At 40.4% G+C, this 23,396-nt stretch overlaps 1 protein-coding gene across 1 annotated transcript in view; it reads right to left on the bottom strand.

Annotated features, from left to right (window-relative positions):
- Exoc4 (exocyst complex component 4) overlaps positions 1-23,396 on the bottom strand; it is an 849,021-nt gene that overhangs the window by 41,471 nt on the left and 784,154 nt on the right. Inside the window, exons 16-17 of the mRNA XM_008836072.2 lie at positions 22,947-23,125; positions 19,408-19,567 (exon numbers count right to left, since the gene is read on the bottom strand). Of these exons, the coding sequence (XP_008834294.1) occupies positions 19,408-19,567; positions 22,947-23,125 (339 nt within the window). The remainder of the gene's footprint in view (positions 1-19,407; positions 19,568-22,946; positions 23,126-23,396) is intronic.

Here is a 23,396-nt window from a genome sequence, read left to right on the forward strand (position 1 = left end):
ATAATCGTATTAATTCAACTGTAAACCTAAAAATTTACAGCCAATTTTGAAAGAAATGCATCTTAGCTCTGCAAATTGTTATTGAATATGTCAATGCTGCTGTAATGAAATGCTTCTAATCATGTGGTTATTAAATAATTAAAAAAAAATTAAAAAAAATGTTTTGACACTCCACTGAAGCAGCCAGGGCTTTATTGTCTGCACTGTTCATTTACTATTAAACCACGTCCATGGAGCAAGATGTGCAGTGCTGTCTCTTGGTCCTGTGTATCCAGAAGCTGCCCCTCTTCTTTGGGTAACTAAACCTTATCTGTGCAACATGTTCTCTGAGGTCCAGGCTAGACTAATCGGTCGTCCATGGTAGATACATGTGGACAAGTAATTTAGACTGTCCCATCACAATACACCATTCCTCCTGACCTCAGCAACGTGTTCAGAAATGAAGGGATGTGAAGTAGGTGGTGGGGAAGGGGAGTTCCTTTGTGAGATTTACTTGATCTATTTTGGAAGAGAAAGGGTAACCCTTTCCCCAAAGTTCCCAGCTAAGCATATTATATGAATTTAGGCTACTATTTTACATCCACCAGGAGTCAAGCTATGTAATAAAGCCAAATAGAGCTTAATAAACCCAGGAGCTGCAGGAAGAAAAGGAGTCTACTGATATAGTTTGAGTCCTTGGATAAAAGCAAGTCTAAAACCAACTATTTCTTGTAAGTCTCAGTCTCATGATTCAGTACTTTTTTTTTTTTTTTTTTTTTTTTTTTTTGGTTTAAGCTACTTTGAATTGGGTTTCTATTCCATGAAACTGAAAGAGTCTTGACAAAGACATTGGATGTCTAACTGTATCAGGCTAAGCTAAAGGGCATCCAACCTGGAGCCTGTCCAAAGATAAACCCTAATGAACCATGCCTCCTATCACTGTGCCTTCATTTAATCCTCCCCTGTGTCAAATCTAGCTAGCTCTGTGACTTGCTTTAGGAATGTGCTAGAAGCGATACTGTGCTAGTAGGGATTCTAAGCTTCATAAAGGCCCAACCATTTCATGTTTCCAGAGCTCCAGGTTGCCCTAACAGAGACATGTGAAAGCTACATGGAGAAGGGGGCACTGTGAGACAACACAGAGGGAGCAGAGAACCAAGCATCCTGCATCCCAGCTGAGCCCAGCTTTTCAGCCTTCTCCAGGAAGCCAGCACACAGGTGGGACAAGCCATGCTGGATGTTTTAACCCTGTTGCCATCAACCATGAGAGAGATCCCAAGGCTCTGTACAGAAGAAGCTTACAGATGAGCCTTAGTGCTCTCCTATTTTAAAAGAATGAATAATGGTGGTTGTCTTAGGTACCAAGTGTTGGGGTGATTTGTATACAGAAATAGATAACAGAAAAAATGTGTAGATTGGCTAATTAAATTTTCTCAGATGTGGATAGTCAACTATCATGGGTGCAATCCAGTCAATTTTTCTTTCTTTCTTTCTTTCTTTCTTTCTTTCTTTCTTTCTTTCTTTTTTTTTTGAAAAGAAATTCTTGATAGTTATTTAAAGGGTGCTATATAGTTGACCAAGATAAAGACATAGGAGGCAAAGCTTTGTTAGTAATGCATAATATGGAACATGGATATTGTGCACATGCATATACACATGTTAGAGTCCTAAGTTGTAGACAAGGATCCTGGGCAACTCAGAATTCCAAGAGAAGACTTGGGAAGTGAGCAGGAATAAACAAATCGAGGCAGCATCTAGAATCATGGCCTACATCCCTCCAGATTCTCTCTCCAGGGCCAGTTCCATGAAGGTGCCACTGCTGCTAAATACAGAACACGTGTCCTGCTCTGCTGCCAGCAGAGCTGCATGTTGACACTCCATGGTCACTGCTGCTGTCACCCCCAGGTAACTGCAAGTTGCTCCTTCTATGACACCACCTTCTATGGTCCTCCATTGCCCATGCTCTGAGTCCTGGGCTGGCTGATCAGAGTTTGCAGTAGGTACGTTGATTGGTCCAGGCTGTCCTCTGCATCGTAACCAGATCTGGACACCTGTGGTTTTTTTGTTCGTTTCTGTTTTTTTTTTTTTTTTTTTTTTTTTTAAACTCAGGGTCTCCCCGTAGCCTCAGCTGGCCTGAAACTTGCTATGTAGACCAGGCTGGCCTTGATCTCACTGAGATCTTCCTGCCTCTGCTTCCCAAGTGCTGGGATTAAAGGTGTATGCTGCCATGCCCAGCTCAATGACTGTGTTTTTATGATGGAAGGTGTACCCTGCCTCCTTCCAAGTCCAGGTGGTTGGGAACTCTCTAGATAGACTGAGAAGCTAGGTAGTCAAAATATGACAACAGTGGATCATATATCACTACCTTTTTCTTTTAGGACTTGATTTCCTACTGATACTGAAGAGCCAGAATGCTCTGACTCCATTTTGGCTAGCTTCTTTAGAAAAGCCAAGACAAGCTCAGGCATGTTGTACATATAAAAGCCTTATAAGGTATGAACAAAAACTTGACTCTAAAAGATATTAGTCAGCACATTCCAATGCCCTGAAGACAGCCCCTACCAATCATGACTTTTCCCGTACACCGGATATGGAGACATCCAATTATTTTAAAAAATGCTTGGCGCGCGGTGGGTTTCTGTGGAGTGCCCCAATAAAAGCTCCTCCTCCTCCTCCTCCTCCTCCTCCTTTTTTTTTTTTTCTTTTTGTCTTTTTGAGGCAAGGTCTCCCTGTAACCCTAGCCAGCTTGGAACTCACTATGTAGACCAGGCTGGCCTTGAACTCATAGAGATTCACCTGCCTCTGCCTTCCAAGTGCTGGGATTAAAGGCCTGTGCAACCATGCCTGACATCAAACTAGCTTCTTAATAGAGCCTCATCTGTCAACACATTTCCACCATATGTTGGGAGTCTACTGATTCTTGGGGAATTGAGGTTTGCTCTTGGTGGCAGCCTCACTTTCCTCATACTGTCTGGCCCACTCTCCTCCCTGACGTGGACACTCTAATGCTGCTGCAGTGCCAGGTCACGCAGGTCCCATCCCCTTTCATGTCCCATTTGAGTGATAAGTCACGGTGGCCATGCCTAGATAGGCCTTAGGAATTGTGTTAAATCATTTCTCATGATATTTTGAACTTCTTTTATTTATTCTTTTATTAGGTATTTTTCTCATTGCAGGGACAAAATACATGTCAATGCAACTTAAGGAAGGGTTTATTTTGGTTCATAGTTTGAAGCTACAATCCACCATGGTGGGGAAGGGATGGTGGCGGGAGTGTGAGGTGACTGGTCATACTGCCTGCACAGTAAGGAAAGAGAGGGTGTGAACGCTTTCTCCTTTTTGTTCATTCTGGGGAATGGTGCTGCCTATATTCAGGGTGGGTCTTCCATTTAAAACTCTTCAGGAATGACCTCAGAGATATTCCCAAAAGTTGTCTCCAAGATGATTTTAAAATCAGCCAAGTGAACAGTCAAGCTAACCACTACATGCCCTCCTACTTCAGCAGTATCTCCTCTCAGGTTGTCTCAGGGATGATTAGACAGCTATGGCCTTCCCCTAAGCATGTTTAACTAGGAAAACCTCTTCACCGCTGTTTAACAGGCTCAGCAAAAGCACCAAAGCTGTGGTATATCTTCTTGAAATAACTAGTATGTGACATAGTCATAAGCCAAATAACACAACAACTATACTGCAGGTAGACCTGGCTGTCAATCATGGTCCTGCTGCTTACCACTAGTGTAGGCCTTGTGTTTTTTGCTCTTCCAGAGACTCCCTTTTCCCACTCATAAAATGAAAATGCTCACACCTAAGCACATTAGGTTAGTGTGAGGTTTCATCGAAGCAATGTATATAAATCACATAAATAGGGAACCTTATACTAAGTATGTGCTTAATATATACTATCGGCATTTGCAGTAACAAAATAACATTGAATAATTACTTTAAGCAATTTATTGTTAATATATAGGTTTATAGAAGAACTGAAATGCTGACAAGGTGTAGAGCTACCCTATGATATGGTATACAGGGAAGATGAGGGTTTTCAGGTAACCAGATACTGCTTACAGTAACATATAATACTGAATCACCATTGGCAGAATACAGTGAGCTTTACATAATGCTACAACCACCTACATGTAGTTGTGCCATTACTTGATGACAGACAGGGTCTTCTCTACTCAGGGAAAACACCATGAACCCCAAATATCAACCCAGTAAAAAGATACCTAAGTCCCAGTCAGTATGATTTCCTATAAAGGAGAATTATTAATAACCAATCCTTTCTGTTCTTATATTTGGTTCTGAGTAAAAATGATAGTTCAAAGAAAGAAATTAGTACTAGAAAAGGAAAAAGAAAACTTGCCATTTCAGGAGAGGGAAGATTTGGTCTAGGAGAAAAATCACACCGCAAAGTTAGGACTTACTGATCACTGCTCAGGAATGGATAGGACAGATTATACAAAATGGCAAAACACAGTATTAATGAGCTCAACTGAGAAGAAATGTGAATATATACAGCTCATACAGTTCATATTTTTAGGAGTTGCCCAGCTTCAGTGCTGAATAGTAAGATGTCACTGTGTGCTGAGTTATTATGATGGTTAGTATAAACAACCCATTGTGTATGTGCTTGGTTAGGGATCCCTATTAACATTGCCAACCGGCTGACCTGGAACTCAGAGATCTGCCTGCCTCTGCCTCTCGAGTTATGGGATTAATGGTGTGTGCTACCACACTGGCAAAGTTCTCTCTCTTTGCCCAGGTGAGCAAACACAGAGGTCAGTATTATCCAAGAAGATTTGCAAATGTTCTTCTGGAAGGAAGGGACCTCAATAAAGGAGTTGCAACTATCATTGGAAAACCTTTTTTTTAAAAAAAAAAAATTTAAAAAAGAAGAAAGGAGCTATTATGGGCAATGGCTTAAGGGCCCATAATTTCAGCATGTGTCACTGGTGAGAAGGAACCTTAAAAGTCCAGAGAAGCAACCCTCCCTTCTGTACAGCACAATGTAAATATCTGAGGCTCATTAGAGGAACTGGCAAATAGCTGATAGCCAAGAGCTATAAAACTTAGCTAAGGCTATCAGCTCCCTGACAGACATATGTTTCTCTTGTTCAAATGCTATTTATGTGTCATTATCATTTAAATACTTATGTCCCTGGAGAACTAAGAAACCAAGAAATGAAAAAAAAAGTGAAATTCTGAAAACCGAAAAATAAAAATTTTCTATACCCTATCATTAAAGTTAACAAAAGAAAATAGACAGACTGCCACATCCATGGTGCAGGGAGAAGCTGAGCTTCAGATGACTGATTTACCACAGCAAGTAATTACTTTATGTTTTTCACAAACATTTGAAACCTATTATTACTTTCACAGTGGCACACATGAACAGAAGACTGTCACCTAAGGGAGAAATGGGGAACTGGGCTGTAATTAATTTCTGGCCAAATATATCATGAAGCCTTTAATGTTGTCAATAAAAGGCTCTGGCCACTAAAAACCCCCAACCTCTCCCCCCTCCTCCATCCCCAATACCTCCAAAATGTTTAATCAGCATCTTTGTGAAAAAGATTGCCTAAAGGAGAATGAGATGCAGTGCTAGTATCTGCTGAAAAATTAGTTAATGACTGATCCTTCCTCCCAGACCTGGGTATCAAGGGAGACCAGTGTCAATCAAGTGCTGGACTCTCCTCCCACCACATAGGTTTTGCTTATTTCACTCCATCTACAGTTGAGGAAAATAGGAGGTGCACACTTCTTTGGAAGAATTTGAACATGCAGATGTCAGGCAACGGAAATCATTACAGCAGCAACCGAAGCCTGTGTCTTTAAAGGTTAGAACACAAAGATTAAAAGTGCCTCCAGGAAAAAAGTACAATGGCTGATCTGAATAAAACCTTTCCATCACCTAGAAAAGCACAGCATAGCACAACACAGGAGATGAAGAGCTGTGGCGGATGTGACATTTATGTTTCTGAGTACCTACATGTTTATTTTGTGAATTACCGTTTGGAGCCTTATAAGACCTTTATAGGTCACAGCAAGTAGTAGCCAGCTTCTATCTGTCTCTGTCTGTCTTACTCTTCTGTTTGTGTGAAAAAATGCTACAAGCATGGTTTTACTATGAAAAGAAACAGGCCTATGTACATGACTTCATTCATTCATTCATTCATTCATTCATTCACACATGCATTAGCTGTCGGGCCAGTGAAGAATGGTCTCTCTCTGACATCTTTGCAGCTTCTTTAGGGAACTGGACTGAAGTGGATTTCTTTCCTTTTGAAAACTTTTCTTGTGATAGGTTCTTTTGAGAGATAGAAGTGGAAACATACTACCAGTCTCTGAAACCCATCTCTGGCACTGCATCATGGGACTCCGAGTGACCCGACAAGCTGATCTTCTAGTCAAGTTCATTTTCTACATGGGAAAACGTCAGCCAAGTGGGTAGAAGTTATTACTCAAGTGAAGTAATGATTAAGGGTTAAATCTGTTGGTGACCCATTAGACAAAAGAAATACAGACATACTTTGACTTATAATGGAATTATGTCCCTACAAATTGATTATAAGATGCAAATACTATAACCTGCAAATTATTTAATATGCCTAACCAATGACTTGTCATAGCTCACTTGGCCTGCCAGCCTTAAATGTGCTCAGAACATTCGGAGTTGGGAAAAATCATCTGTTCTGTAATAGTGTTTTATGTCTCATGTACTTTACTTAATGTTATTAAAGTCATAAAAAATTGTTGAATGTGAGAGTCCTTGGGTTCAACCCCGGTCCCCTCCAAATACACAGAAAAATGGAGTTGCTGATTATTTACACTTTCCCACCATTATCAAGCAACTGTGACAGTGTGCACAGACCTATACAAGCTCAAGCAAGATAAGAATCCCAGCATGGAGGTGGGAGGCCGGCCAGAAGCCCCAGTCCTAGCTGAGGAACTATTGGCAATTGATAGATGCCAGGAGAGAGATTTCTTTAATGGTGTGACTTCTGGTAGGTCCACCATGCTCCAGGGCAGATTCCTCACTCCAAGGCATTTGGCCAACACAAATTGTTCTTAATGGGATGGTGGGGAGGAAAAAAAGAAAGTGAAGGTGGGTGGGCAGGACGGTGGGGATGAGTCTGGGAGAAGCTGGGGGAGGTAAAATATGATAAAAACACATGAAATTTTCAAAGAATTAGCAAAAATATTTTAAAATGTGAGGTCATGTTAATATTTTTATAAGACTGTCCACGAGTTGCCTGCATGGGGCCCTCCTGAGCACTTGACATGTTACACATGCGTAAGTGCACTCTCAAGTCTCATCAGAAGTTTTAGAGCTGGAATAAAAGGTTTCCACTTATAATATTACTCCAGGACATTCTTATTCTCTCTAGCCTTTGGTTAAGCTGATTATTGTCTGGGAGTAAAGCTAGTTTATCAGGGATATGGATGAGCACATGCTGGCTTTAGTTTGTGCTATGGCTTGGAAGCCTGGTCTTGGGCAGTAGGTAAGTGCTACTACTCCATGATAGGCCTGGGAAGTTAACAGAAGAAGGTTGATCAAAACTACCATTGTAACATAGGCAGTAGGAGGAATCTGTAGAGCTCTTTTCAAATTGTTAACTAAAGCTATTTAAAACCTAAGTTAGCAGAGCTCTGTGCAAATCAGTTGGGAAGGATATACAACTAGAAAAATATAATCGAAAAAGACACATTTGAGACTAAGAATCTACTTGAGAAGTGAAGTCATATAAAACAGTTGCTTCTATATTTACCAAAATGATAGCCTTAACTTCACATGGGTAACTGTATATATGGATTTAGAAGCCCAGTGATCTAAATATTATCCTACCTGTATTATTATGAAAATGGGTAATTTATTTAACATGTTAAACTTACCCCATTTTATCTAAAGGAATGAGATAATAATAGCTATATATGGAATCTTAAGCAGGACTCAAAGAACCAACATGAGGAAAGCATTTAATATACAGAGTTTGTATACTGAGCTCAATTATGTAATAGGAATGATAATAAACATTTGCACATTACAATGGTAATGCAACAGCAGCAGCAGCAGCATCCATGAAAATAATCAATTTTGGCCTGTAGGATAATTTATACCCAGTTAACTTGTTTCTTAGGAGTTGGTCTTGCTTTAGAGAAAGCAGTATATAGCCAAAGGTCTATAAGGCTAGGTCTAAAAAATATTCCTTGGTAACCTGTTTGTATTTATTCATAAATGTTTTCTGAAACAAATGAAAATCCATATATACTAAGCATATTTCAAGCCCAGAGCATATTTATAAATCTTTTTGTATGAACTTATCATAGAGATCAGAAAACAAACAATATAACAAACTGCAGACACCCAGAAACTAAAAATTGTAATTGTAAAACTGCAATCCTGGTGACTAGTCATGGGGACTCTATGTGAGGAGGGAGAACATGCTAATAAAAATAGGAGTAATAAAATATTAAAAGATGGACAAATGAATAATTCATCACATGAGGTGTTAATTTCAGCATATAGAAAATTAGAAACATTGATTATAAAAAGAGAAAATGATATGGGCAAACACATCAGGGAAGGCATGAAAGTAAAACCATCTTGTTCACCATGACCATGTGGCTTCCTTTCAGCATCTTAGTCTTTACTGATCAGAAAGGGGTTTGTGAAGCAAAGTAGGAGGCTGGAATATAGTGCTTTCTGTATGTAATGGAACAAGACAGGCAGGAGCTGGTCAGCAGGTTGGCCTTGTTGTGGTGTGTAAGGAGTTCAGTTCTGCTTCCATATCTAGACCAACTGTGCCTGATTCCAATTCTGTGTGCATGTTCGCGCGCGCGTGTGTGTGTGTGTGTGTGTGTGTGTGTGTGTGTGTGTGTAGGCCAAAGAACAACCCTGAGCATCATTCCTCAGGTGTTACCCACCTCTTTTGTGAGACTGGGTCTCTTATTGGAACTAGCCAATAAAGCTAGACTGGCTGGCCAGTCTCCACCTCCCTTGAGATGCCTGGGGATTTGCCTGTCTCCACCTTCCTTGAGATGGGATTGCAAGTGTGCACCAGAATGCTATGCTTAGGTATTTTTATATAGGTTCTGGGACTTGAGCTCAGGACCTCATTCTTAAAGCACTTTACTAAACAAGCTATTTCCTCAGTTTGTGTTCACAACTTATAACATATCTAAACATCTAAATTTCAAACTACTTCTTTATTTAGAAAACAAGGAGGGGAGCGGGTCAGCTTTCAGCCTCCAGTTTTTCAGTAGAATTCTAACAGAGTCAATAAATGATCATTCTTGGACTTTCTTCATATGACAAGTTTAATGCCTGTTCAATGTAACTCTGTCCTTTCCTGGCAGAAAAATAGCCTCACTGGGTGGTTAATTTAATTTCCTAACCATGGAGACTACAGAGGCATTGAGGATACATAAATAGCACAATTTGATGAGAGATTTTGGACAAGTCACTTCTAATTTCTGTTCCTTGAGATCTTTACTGAATAATAATAACACCTGCCATCTACACTAATCTCTGAGCAAGTCCAGTTCCAGCAAATATGCTATAAAGGAAAGACTGCCACTGTCTTCTAGCAATCTTGAGGAACCTCAAGTCATACAGTGACTATATATATATTTGTTAGTATGATAAAAAGAAATATTACTTAATCATGAACATATTACTTAACATGAACTACATTTATGAGAGATCAAACACTAGTTATAGACAGGCATTTTTCTGAGAGGACTGTAAGTACCTCTTGTTCTAGGGTGGGTGTTCGGTGGATGATGTGCGTATTGGTGAGGCTCAATCACCTACAGTCAGACACCTTAACTAAATAACTAATTGGAGACCAATTAGTTGTTACAATGCATGGAACCTATTTTTAAGTATAATAAAGAGCAGGAAGAGGGAAGAAGGCGATTTAGGTAGAAAGGGGTAGCAAAGACAAATGAAGGTTAAATTCAAGAAATGCAACATTATTTAAACCTACTTATATAAACGTTCTTAAGAAAATCTCAGGAACCAAATGATATTGATATACATGTTTGTTTTATTGCTGAATTTTATTATTAGGAACATTTCCTAATACCAGGCAGTAAAAGCTATGTGACTCACCACATTTATCAGTATTTTTATTTTTTCCCCCTGCCTGCCAGGAGAGTCAGTGCTAGCTTTTTATCACTGTTAAATTCAAGAGATTTATCAGGACTTCTAAGGGTCATCATTAGTTTTGGCAGCAGACTAACCTCTTTTATTTAATCATGAATCTGAATGGCTAATTACATTGTCAAAAACAGAGTATTACAGGCAGAGTTTGCAAAAGGGATTGGAGCTGGAAAGGGGGATATGACCAGTGGGAGCACACAGTGGGGAAAACAAATGGCGAAAAGTATTCAGAAGATATTTTGTTTCTTTCTCAGAAACAAAATTGCTCTTCTGGCCAAGCAAAGAGAATCAGATTTGCAAGGTGGAGGCATTTACTGTTGTGGGCACCCCATCATTCAAGCCTCCTTCAGGAGCAGTGCTCTTCAGATCATAGGTATGTCTGGATGTCTGTGGGTGCTTCCAGTAGGTGGCAGCATGTCACTGCTAATTCCCCAGCAAGCTATGCCCTGGTCACTCCAGCTAGGAAAACTCATAACCTTTGCTGCAGAAAACAACAGTAATGGTCCTGTCTGCTATAGGCCTGTAGGAAATAAGTGTACATGAACAGCTCCTGTGGGAGGAATTCAACATTCTCAGCCATGCTAGAGATCATTCCTAGACTTAGAGAAGGTACAAAAGTCAAGGATAAAGCAGGGCTCCCTATTAGTATGTTTAGTTTCTAGGCTTGCTTCCTTACTCATTCTGTTACCTTGAGAAAGACATCTGGATAGTTTACCTCACAGAGGACTTGGAGGGAGTTTAAAAAGAGAAAGAACTTTCATTTACTGGGAGGAAAGATGATGCTCCTACTGATTCGGAAAGTAGCATTTCTATGCAAGGCTATGCTCTCTGGTGGCTTTTATGCACCATCCTCTTCCTGTCCCTGTCCTATAGCACTCCTTTCCCATCCTCTCCTGGAGCTCCTTCCTTCTCATGCCCTCTAGTTGGGTCTTCCTCAGACTATTATTCCTCAGAGGATTATTTTCTGTCTTTTTATCTTCTGTAAAAGCTTTCAATGACTCCAGGCTCTCTGTTAAGCTCCTGGTTGTGTCTTAGACATCCCTGCTCCAAAGTCCAAAGGCATCTTAAGCTCATCCCAGACACCGATGGCCCTTCCTACATCAAGGCCAGCCCTCCCCATTGTGCACTTACCTTACTTCATGGTGTTGTGGTTAGATACCCAGGTCAGAGCCTACAGGGTCACCCTTGACTCCTTTTTCTCTATCTTTACTATTCAATTACTCTCTAAATCCTGTCAGTTTTAACTCCTTCACATTTCTCATATTTGTCTTCCATTCCTGCCAGTTCTGAGCAGTTCTGATCGAGGCACCATACATTACTCCCTTAGCAATCACTTTCTAATTAAGGAAATTTACCTAGTGTAGGTCCTGAGGCTATTGTGAACTTTATAAAAGAGTCCATGCCTACAGAACTCCCATTTACTGGAGGCAGACAAGTAAGGAACAAATAAGGAGTAGATATCAAATATGCTGGGAATATGATAATAGAAAATAAACTGGGATAGGGAGAGTGCTGCAGTGGGGAAAGGCATGTTTTGAGTTGTAGCCAAGAAAGTGGCATTCCGGAACTACCCAAAGGAGCTCTGACTTCTCCCAGGTCTCACCCTCTACTGTCCCCTTCCTGAAATATCTATTCTGGTCCATCACTGTCTTCTTGAAATGGCTCTTCCCCAACTCTGGATAACTCCATTTAATATTAAAATGAAGCATCACTTTCTTTAAAAGTTCTTCCTAGATTGCCCACCTCTCAGAATGGATTAGGGAAACTGGAAAACGAGTAAGATACTTCCTTGACAATGCTCTCTATGAATAGGAATATAAAACTTGGGCTACTAATTTTCTATGATGCATCATTTAGGATTTTTAAGGCTTAAAACCAAAAAAAAAAACAAAACAAAACAGTGCAATATACTTCACTTATCATACAATCTCCACATTTGAAGTTAGAGGTCAAGGTCATTCAATGTATTCACAGGGCTGTACAACCATCTGCATAACCACATGATCTATTTTAGAATATGTTCATCAGCTCTCAAAGAAATCTGAATCCATATCTTCATTTCCTTACAATCCCCAAATTGTAACTGTTTTCTCTATAAATTTGCTTATTTTAGACATTTCATATAAAGTCCCACACTATCAGACATTCATGACCAGCTTCTTCAATTTATCCTCATATTTCAAGGTTTAACCATGTCATATTATGTATCAGTACATCTCATTTTATAGCTAAATAATATCTACTGTATGGATTTACCACATTCTGTTCATCTACCAGTCAATTATGAAAAAAGCTGCCATGAACATTTGAGTTGAAATTTTATATATCTGTATGTTTTCAGTGCTCTTGAAGTAGAATTGCTGAATCTATAGATAACTCTACGCTTAACTTTTAGGACAAATTGTTTTCCAAAGCTACTGTTCCACTTACTTTGCCAGTAGTAACAAATGAAGCTTTCAGCTTCTCCATATCCTTGTCAATCTCTATTTAATGTCTCCCCCGCTTTCTCTCCTGTCCCCTCCTTACCATTGTAATTGTAGTCCTATCAGGTACAGAGCAGTATCTCATTGTGGTTTTGGTTTGCATTTCCCTAATAAAAATGACACTGATCATCTTTTCATGCTTAGCATAAATAATCCACTTGTATATCCTCATTGGATAATGTCTCTTCACAGCCTTAACCAACATTTTATTGATAGTCTTTGGATTTTTTTTTTTTTTTTTTTTTTTTTTTGGGGGGGGGTGTTTTAAGAATTCCCACATAATTTATATCTAATATCCCTATTAATAACAATATCTTACATTATTGGCATGGCACATTTATCACAACTAATGAACCAATGCTAAGATACTATCATTAACTATAGTCTACAGTTTATCCCGGTCTCCTGAGTTAGTTTTTACTGTGTCCTTTTTCTCTTCCAGGTCCCATCTAGGACAGCACAGTACATTTACTTGTCATGTCTCCTGGGATCCTCATGGCTATGATCACTTCACCAACTTTTCTTGTTTATGACGACTTTGATACACTGGAGGAGTGCTGGCCAGGTCTTTTAGAGATACCCCTGCATAAGAATCTTTCTGATATCTTTCTCATGATCGGAATGGCATTACAAGTTTGGGGAAAGAATGCAGAGGTAAAGCGCCATCATAAAAGCTACAGATTGTTAACACCATTCATGCATGTTGATGCTGACCTTGATAAATAAAAGGCTGCCAATTTGGCCTTTACATACCACAGTACAAACTTTCTGACTGCATTTTTGTTTGCTCTAATCGCATCTGTACTACAACAAAAACAAAGAGAAACAGGTTTCCCTTGAAGCTGGCTCCAGCTTTAGGTAAGTTGTATAGGCAAGATAAAGGAATTGAAATCAACATTATTTCAGGCCTCTGGTCAAGTCTATCAATGGCCGGTTCTCTGTCTTAAGAAGCATTTGACACAAAGACACCCTCCTTTTCAAGCATTCTTCTGGACTTTAGGACAGCGTCTCCTGCCTGCCGTCTTTACCAGCTGCTTCCTCTCAAGTTTCTCTGCGGTCTCTTTCCTAACACCTCAGCATCTACGCAGCAGGGGTAGTCAACGGGGGTAGCTCAGTTCTCAGACAAGGTCTCTTTTTTCTCAGCCTGTGCTCCTAGCAAGAATTCACTTTTATTCTTACTCGTGGCCTGAAATCCCATTTGTATGCTGATTCTTGAGTTCTTCCTCTCTAGCCTAGACTCTCCAGAACTCTAGGTTTCTTCACTCACTTCTTTTTATCTCTATTTAGATGTATAAGAGGCATATCAAACTTAATGTATCAAACCCAAACCCTTGTTATCCCTTCCCTACCTTGCCCCCGAACCCCCTCCCTGCCACCCTCTACGAACTCAACTAACCTACTCACACTCTGGTTCAATTTCCTTGTAACACATTAAAAACTCCTTGCTTTGAGTTGCTCAGAACAAAAACCTTGAAGCCACCAGTTCACCCCTCAGTGTGCCTTTCAAAATACAGCCCAAGCTGACCTCATCTTCCACACTGCTATCTTGGCTTGGCTCACTACTGTCGTTCACCTGGAGGACCACTGGTGCCGTTCTCTAATGGAACCTTCTACTTATGCGCTGACCTACAATTTCCCCTCCCAGTGATCATCCTCTGTGTTTTCAACGGAGCAGCCAGCAGCTCTGGATTATGGCACTCTTCTTCCTCAAACGTCCTGCAGTTTTCTATCTCCTTCCAAGGAAAAGCCGCTTCATTACAATGACCGTCAAGATCTCTGCTCCTCGGAGTAAGTCCTGACCTTATCTCCTCTTGCTTGCTCTATCTACACTCACTTATCTACTGCTTTCTACTGTCAAGCACACTCCTCTGAGTTTTCAAACCACAGACTGTCTTTCCTGGTATGGTCTTTCCCTAGATATACTTACTGGTGGCTTGTTCCCACACTTTCTCCAGGCGTTTCTTTCTGAAGTGTTATTTCATTAAGGACTCCCAGGAATACTGAAATTTCAGATTAGCTTCATTATACCCTGGCACTCTCTATTTTCCTTCCTAAGCTTAGTTTTTCACCATAGCATGTATCATCATCTGTCACTTTACCTATTTATTAGCTTATATCTTACAACTCACAATAATGCAAGTTTCCTGAGGGCAGGACCAGGAGAGGATGCACCCCCAGTAAATATTCCTTCATTGAATAAAGGAATAATCGGATAAAGAGATATTCTGTTTTAATAGAGGTGTTAGGATTTGTTTCCTTGCTAATTCCTGAATCTTAGCTTTCATTTCCCTATCCTTCTCAAATTCAAATAAAGATACGTGTCTAAAGAAATACAAAATGAGGGTGAAAATCAAGGAGTGACAAACTCAATGAGAAGAACAGGAAGCAAAGCAGTAAGGTCAAGGAAAGGCAGCTGTGATAGGGAAAGACAGATTCAGAGGAAGAACTGAGGAAGAGAAGGGGAGCTGGGAAGAAAACTCTGGGGTGCTCTTTTCAAAGACTGGCTCTACCTACTCTACAAAGATTGCCATGTATGCCCCATTACATACCCTGTTAGGCATCCTAGCACATACCCCGCTATGCACCTTGCTGCAATCTTTTATATTCCTACCACAGGGACTCCAAGGTAGTTTTGGTGAATTATTTTTGGAAATGCAACAGCAGCTCAAGCTTAGATGATACAAGGAACTAAAAAGCCACTTAAACACCCTTTTACTTTCTAGTTAATCTACTATGGTTTTCCTGGATAAATGATCTTTTTGAGTCTGAAAATTAATAGTGGGGTCAAAAACATCAAAACTATAGCAGAACTTAAGTGACCATTGCCATGGAGGATGGGCTGTCAATAACTCTGGTACTGTACAGGCCATCTTGATCCTTTGCTCATCTAACTTATCCTCCTACTAGAGACTACAGTGCAGGTGTGTGCAGAGATAGACAGCAATGCCATGGGTAGAAACACCAACCTAAGTACAGTCATCCCACATCCCTCAGTTTTCTTTAGCATTGAAAGGCGCTGTATTTTTGGCTGGCCAGGAAGGCTGTGGCAGTAAGAATCTAGATGCACTATGCAACTTCTTGTTAAATAAGTTTTCTGACACATGGCGACTAGTGATTAATTACTGTGTGAGAAGATAACATTCCTATTGAGATTTGCAGGAAGTACAGATGCTGTCTATGCTTGATTAGACACTGCTCAAGGAATGCTGAGGCACACTGCTGCAGTCTATTATTTCTGGCTATTTTGGTATTGCTGTTATATTTATTTTATACGGCTTCAAGTTTGGTAGAATTGATGGAGCCCATTTCAGAAAACTGATCCCTACTCCCCAAAAGGAGGGAAAAATAAGGTTATAAAACATGTCCCTATGAGGACAAGAGAAGAGGAGGAAGAAACTATGGGTGGTGGGGCTATATTACTACTTTTGGTAATGCCTTCTTCAAAAAGATATGAGAGATACTTTGTTTTTTATGAACCTATAGAAAACTGACCATATATACTGATTAAAACTCTCAGGACATTATAGATAACATAAGTTGTCACTGCCTAAGCTCTTCATTACCATCCAAGCAAAGCCTTGATTTGATCTGTTCACTTATTCAACAGATCTAGTGATCACTTATTCTGGTCCAAGCACTGGGGAAATAGTTTGGAGTTTACCATTTAGTTCAGAGAAATGGTCTTTGAACCAGGATCCAGAGATCACAATCCTCCAGTGCTATATGTTCATGCCAGCCTCATAATACATTGAAGAATGAGGAGTAATGCTAGAAATACCTCTCCCAGGTCACCTTTTACCCACTCCTTGGACATAATAAAAAAAATCCAACTGTGAAAGGTAAGACTAGGTTGCCATTCAATTATGTCCTGCGGAAACCCTTCACTGGAACATGGCCCATTGATGCCAATCTCAGTACTGCCCTGTCAGCATTTCATGATTCAGATGCTGTTACTTTCAGTATGTATTTGAGCCCCATACTGTCTGCCAAGAACTGTGTTAATTTACTTATTTCAGCTAAATAAAAAAAATCATTTAAAAAAGGATGATTGAATTTAGGGATCATATTCCTCAGAGAATTAGTAATGGCTCTCTGTGTCCCTCAGGCCTCCATGTTCTTAACTTCCCCTTGTCAATGTTATTATGAATAGACTAATTCAATAATGAGATCATTTCCCCTAAGAGCAGCCAAATAAATGCAGCATTCAGTCACACCTGGTTTCTCTAATCTGAACAAGGAAGGCTTTCCACCAAATTTATCCTAAAACAGGGAATTTAATGAACACACACACACACACACACACACACACACACACACACTCTTTCCTGCAAGCAGGAGGGAAACTGTAGGAGAGGTGAGAAGGGCAGGGTAGCAACACTACAAACAGATCAGAGAAGAAAGGTTAGACAGGAATGCATATGCACCATTTTCAAAACAAAGATCCAGCATAAATGTCTTTAAAATGGTCAAAGTCACATACTATTTTATTATTCCTTTAAATACTTCAAAAAATTCTTTCAATTTTCCCTCAACTTCTAGAGGAATCTAAAAGTCAAAGGAGAAGACACAGAAATAACAAATAGGAACATTTTAGGCTATTAAAAAAAAACACCTTCCTAGCTAAAGAGGCATTTGGAAAATAAGTTTATGGAACAATTCATGTAACTATAAATAACAAAGTGCGTGTGGGGTTTGCTACCAAACTGTCATCCGCAGTCTCCAAAACAGTTTGCACTTTGATTAAAGCACCAAGCATCTGACTGCTTTAATACAGAATATTGAAACCAAATGAAGAGAAAATAAAATTAACTGTCACGTTTGAAGAAATGTCTTAAAAGAAAACATTAGGAATTAGGATCAGCAAACTGAGAGAAGAAAAAGCGTAGATTCGAGTAACAACTTTTCTTCCAGTGGAAACAAGACTAGGCAAGTTCTAACTGGGTCAGATAGAGGTGGTGTCAGAACGGGTGCATGTAAAGGTAAGCCCAACACTTGCTGTTTGCCATGAGAGAAAAAAAAAATGCAAAAATGGCAAGCCTCAAAAAAAAAAAAAAAAAACCACTAAAAATAAATGATGGTTCATGGAATATTTGTCCATTCATTGAAAGTAACATCTTCAAGTAGTATTGATGAAAATTTGAAAAATCATGTTTTCAAAGAATATTATTGATATGGGAAAGCACAACAGAATAAAATTTAAATTACATCAATAGTTTAAATTTTATAAAAAGAGAAATCATATGCATGTCTGAGTGGGAAGTCCTATACATACAGCATATGTACTAAACGCTAGGAAACGGAATATCAGGTTATTGCCACCCTAGGCCAAAGGCTCACATGTAGTGCTTATGCATTTCCTTGTTTAATACATGTCTCATGCAATGAGCACATGTTCTGTTTTTACTTGAAAAAGAGCCACTGAAGCTTTGTAGTATGAAGACCTTGAGTTCAGGCCAGTGAGATAGCCCAGCAGATAAAAACAACTTGCCACCAAGACTGACAACCTCTGTTGAATCCAAGAAATCACATGGTGGAAGGAAAGAACCACAAGCACCCTCTGACTTTAGTTGTCGCATGCTCCCCTATCCTGACCTCCCACCACAAAATAGATAGATGGAAATATTTTTAAGAAAAGGACTTAGGTTAGACAGTGAGAAAAAACCACTCTTCAGAGGAATGTTAAGCTCTGAATAAAGTTTTGTACAATTACCTTCTCTATCACCTAAGAACTAAGTTCTTTCTTTTTTCCTCCTTCCCTCCCTTCCTCCCTCCCTTCCTTCCTTTCTGTTTTCATGTGTATGTGTGTGTGTGTGTGTGTGTGTGTGTGTGTGTGTGTGTACATGTGTATGCATCCCCATGGATATGCAAATGTATGCAGAGGCCCGAGGATGGTACCAGGCACATGTGTATGCATCCCCATGGATATGCAAATGTATGCAGAGGCCCGAGGATGGTACCAGGGAATTTTCCTCAGTCATTCTTCCACTTTATTCAGGGAAGCAAGGTCTCTTAGTCAAACACAGAGCTAGTCTGCCTAGCAACCTACTCTGGGGATCTCGACTCTGCATTCCAAGTCTGGAATTCTAGGTGAGCCACCACACCTACCTGGCATCTACATGTATTTTAGGGATCTGAACTCGATCCTTTTGCTTGTACTACAAGTGCTTTAACTGCTGAATCATTTCCTTAGCCACTTTTCTTTCTTTTTTTTTAAAATAAGTTTTTCAAGTACCAGGAATCCATTTAAGAGAATATCTTAGTACAGTCATTGGGCTTTGGTATAAACAACAGCCTAGCTGGGTAAGATAGCATACAACTTTAATGTCAGCACTCTGGAGGCAGAGGCAGGTGGATCTCTGTACGTTTGAGGCCATCCAGGTCTACATAGTGAGTTCAAGGCCAGCCAGGGCTATATAGTAAGACCCTGTCTAAAAATAAATAACCAGGGGTTGGAGAGATGGCTCAGTGGTTAAGAGCACTCACTGGCTGCTCTTGCAGAGGACCCAGGTTTGATCCCAGCACCCACATGGTGGCTAACATCCATATGCAAATTCAGTTCCAGGGGAATCCTATGCTCTCTTCTGACCTCCATGGGCATAGCATGACACAGGTACATTTACATACATGCAGGCAATACACTCATACACATAAAAATAAATAAGCTATTTAAAAAATGATAAAAAGAAAGGGAGGGAGGGAGGGAGGGAGGGAGGAAGGAAGGAAGGAAGGAAGGAAAGAAAGAAGGAAGGGAGAAAATAAACTGAGCATGTTCCTTTGTACCTTGCAAAGTCCAGGTCTGCCTCCCGTGACATGGTGATGTTGGTCAAATTCTGCTGAAGAACAAAAATGTTTCTACACATTTTCTTGATGCCAGACTCACTGATGCGCCTGAAGTACTGGGCACCATTAATGAGGATACAGGAGATGAGGTGTCCCAGGCCTGAGAGGTCAGCACAGGGTGTGAAGAGAGAAGAGAGATAGGTTAGCGGTATCCAGTTAAAATTTGTACATAGGATTGCTCTTTTTTTTTGTCTCCTTATAGCCCTAGCTGACCTAGAACTTGCTATGTAGACCTGTAGACCAGGCTGGCCTTGATCTCACAGAGATCTGCCTGCCTCTGCCTCTGCCTCCTGGGATTACAGGCATGCCCAACCATGCCTGGTGGCAGGACTGCTCTTTTCCATCCTCCACAGATTAAATGATCAAGAAAACTGTCTACCAGATGCAACATCTAATCTTAACAATAATTTCAGGATATTTCTACATTGTTTTAGTAATTGCAAATGGGAACCTTTGTGAGGTCAGCCAAACTTGGTATATTCACAAGTCTGACACTGCCGTATTCATCTGAGGACACCACGCATAAGCACTTTCAAGAATCTGTCAAGGTGTTTCAAGGGATGAGCGTGCAAAGGAGCACCTATCTGCATATGCAGCTATCTTGGAAGCAGAAAAGAACACAGGTATACACAGTGATCTGTTTGGTCCTCTCCTCTTACCCACAAAACAGACAGAAGTATACATTTGGGAACCTACATATGTAAAAATGAATCAGTTCTAAATTGAGCATTAACAATATGCTAACATTTAAACTTCAACATTGCTAAGTAAAAATCAGTCAATAAAATACAGGCTCCTGGCAATAATGCTAATAGACTTCAGCACTGACAATGGGGAGAGAACATAATCATAAACAAAGTGAGAAGGAAAAGCAGATTATGAGTTCACTGGTGAATTGCAGGAGACATCTATGGCTATTTCTGGGGTTCTGTAAGTTGTTTGTTCTTACATATTAAGGACTCTCCTTTTTTGCTAGTTTGGCTTTTATGTTTTTTGAGACAGGGTTTATATATTCTAGGCTGGCCTCAAATTCTTTATGTAGCCAAGGATGACCTTAATCTTTTGATCCTCCTGCCTTCACCTCCAAAGTGCTGGGGTGACAGGCATGTGTTACCATGCCTAGTGGGATTATATGGTACTAGGGACTGAACCTAGGACTTCTGGTGAGTGCTAGGCCAAATACTCTACCAACAGGGTCATATCTCCAGCCCTAAAGGATTATTTTATAATCCATGAAATCTGGCAAAGGGCAGAAAGGTCATTACTGAACCAATAAGACTCCTTTAGGGCAGCTCATGTGACAGGGCTGAGGAATGATGGCTCAAAACAACATGAAGTACATATAGGTGACTACTTTTAAAAGTCAGATTTAATTTTTAAGATTTCTTCAGATTTTCCTGTTTTTGCATAGTTGGCTCTAGCAGGACATTTTTCTCAGAACTCTAGAGCCACTCTGACCAGTCACAGGTAGTCTGTTTTGTTGTCTTCCTTTCATAGAGTCTGAGTTCTTTCCCAGCAACTATGACTCAGATCAGAGTAGGCACATCTCAGGTTCAATGGCTTCCTCTGTCTTCAAAATCAGTTTCCTTTTAGCTGAGATGAAAGTAGAAAAGGCTGAGGAAGAGGCATTCTTTCCCAGATTAGCTACCGTCACTCATAATTCAAGACCTCAAACTTGCCTATGCTACTATTTAAAGTAAAGAAAGAGGGGCTGGAGAGATGGCTCACTGGTGAAGAGCACTGGCTGTTCTTGTAGAGGACCCAGGTTTAATTCCCAGCACTCCCATGGCAGCTAACAAACCATCTGTAACTCTAGCTGCAGGGGAATTCAACACCCTCTTCTGACCTCTGTGGGCATTGCACAGCATGGGTGCACTTACATACATGCAGGCAATATACTCATAAACACAAAATAAAAAACAGAGCAAAGAAAGAGATTTGTGCTCAAACAAAAAGAAATACACCATGGGTCCCCCGTTTAAGCTAGAAAAATCTTTCCAGAAGAGTTCTGTTCTTATGTTACACACACACACACACACACACACACACACACACACACACACACACACAGTGTGCTGAACATGTCGGTGAAGCCAGGGTGCCTCATTTGTAGGGTATAAACATATTGATAACTTACAATAACATTAAGAAATAAATTCAAGCACATGCATAATATGAATGCTGAGGTGCTGGAAGAGCCACGATCAGGAACAAAGAGAAAGCTCTTGTGTGGTAAGAGGAGAGTGACAGGCTGCTCAGGCTCAGATGGATGCTATGATCTCAAGCTGCAGAAGATTCTCCAGGTGTCCCAGTTCATAGTGACTGGGCTAACCAACAGCTCATGTTTTAATACTGGCATTTTTAGGTATACCCTCCTTCACAACATATTTCCATCTTCATGACTTTATTTTAAAAACTTAGTGGTAGGGGCTGGAGAGATGGCTCAGAGGTTAAGAACACTGATTGTACTTGAAGAAGACCCAGGTTCAAATCCCAGCACCCACATGGCAGCTAACAACTGTCTGTAACTCCAGGGGATCCGACAGCTTCTTCTGACCTCCGCAGGCATTGCACGACACAGGTGCACTTACGTACACGCAGGCAATACTTGCATACACATAAAATAAAAATAATAAATACAATTTAAAAAAACTTAGTGGTAAAACAGGATTTGGGGTGAAGAGTTGCAAAGTCACTGTAATACAACTTTCTCATAAAGCAAGCATTGGTCATGCATTGATACATTATCATCTTGCATGTGTGACAGTCTTTGGATAATGCACCTTAACTGTCCTTTGGAAGAGCAGCTAGTGCTCTTAACAGCTGAGCCATCACTCTTGTTTAAACTTTTCTCTTTATAACTTAATTATCTCAGGTACTTTATTATAGAGATAGGGGCTTATGGGTAGAATTCAGCATAAAAAATTATTTGGCTGGAACTATATTTTTTAAAATTTGAAAGCAAATATCTCTCACAGGCCTCCTGATGGAAGCAGTCTTCCTAAAAGTCATTGCTGATCGTAAGAGTCTGTTCTTTTCGGATGTGACAGAAACTTTCCCTTCTAGTTTTTAGGTTAGTCAAGGGAAGATCTATCAATCAGAGCTCTCGCCTCATTGTCTATCTATATGACCTTCCCTCCCTCCTTCCCTCCCTCCCTCCCTTCCTTCCTCCCTCCCTTCCTTTTAAAAAATGAGTTCCTCTCAAGTTAACCAGTAGTCCACACTGCACATCTGCACATCTCATGAGAAGCATGCATGTCAAGGTAAGTGGAGGGGAGACATCTGCATTATCTTGGATGAAATCTCACTATCAGCCAGGAGCAGGTGGCAGTCACATTATCTGCCTACTCATACACAGAGAGGTGAGGTTATGGCAGTTTTAATCCAAACAAACTGGGAAACTGCTATAATACAGAAACACAGGAAAACCTTCACCCATCCTTCCTCCCAAGCTCCCAGAGACAGAGGCGGGCTCTGACCTTCAAAGATGTACTGGAACTTGTGCTGCTGAAGGCTGGCACTCATGGCCTCTTCCATGGCACTGATGTCTTTGTTGAGCTTGACCACCAGAGGATCATAATCCATACTTTCCACATTGGCAACAATGGCATAGTTGCCCTCCTTTGCCAGGGGGATGAGGTAGTGGAAACAGTGAACTCTGCAGAAGAGAGAGGGGGAGAGCAATCGAAACTCAGCCTTCCCACCCTTCAAGGGTCTTGAAGAGGAACAGCAATATATCTGAAGCAGCAGTGGCCTAAACGTTTGCATACACCTCCCGTCAGTCCTTTTCAACCAAAATGCCAGCTCGGTTATGATACAACTGAGTGACCTGGAGCAAGCAGGCTTCGATGAAGTTTGCTTCTTTAACATATACACTCTTGGTAAGAAATAGCTGAGTTCTGAAGTTCTTCCAGTGCCAAGACTGTATG

This window comes from Nannospalax galili, unplaced genomic scaffold (genome assembly GCF_000622305.1).
Source record: "Nannospalax galili isolate Female #2095 unplaced genomic scaffold, S.galili_v1.0 scaffold1617, whole genome shotgun sequence".
Lineage (NCBI taxonomy): Eukaryota > Metazoa > Chordata > Mammalia > Rodentia > Spalacidae > Nannospalax > Nannospalax galili.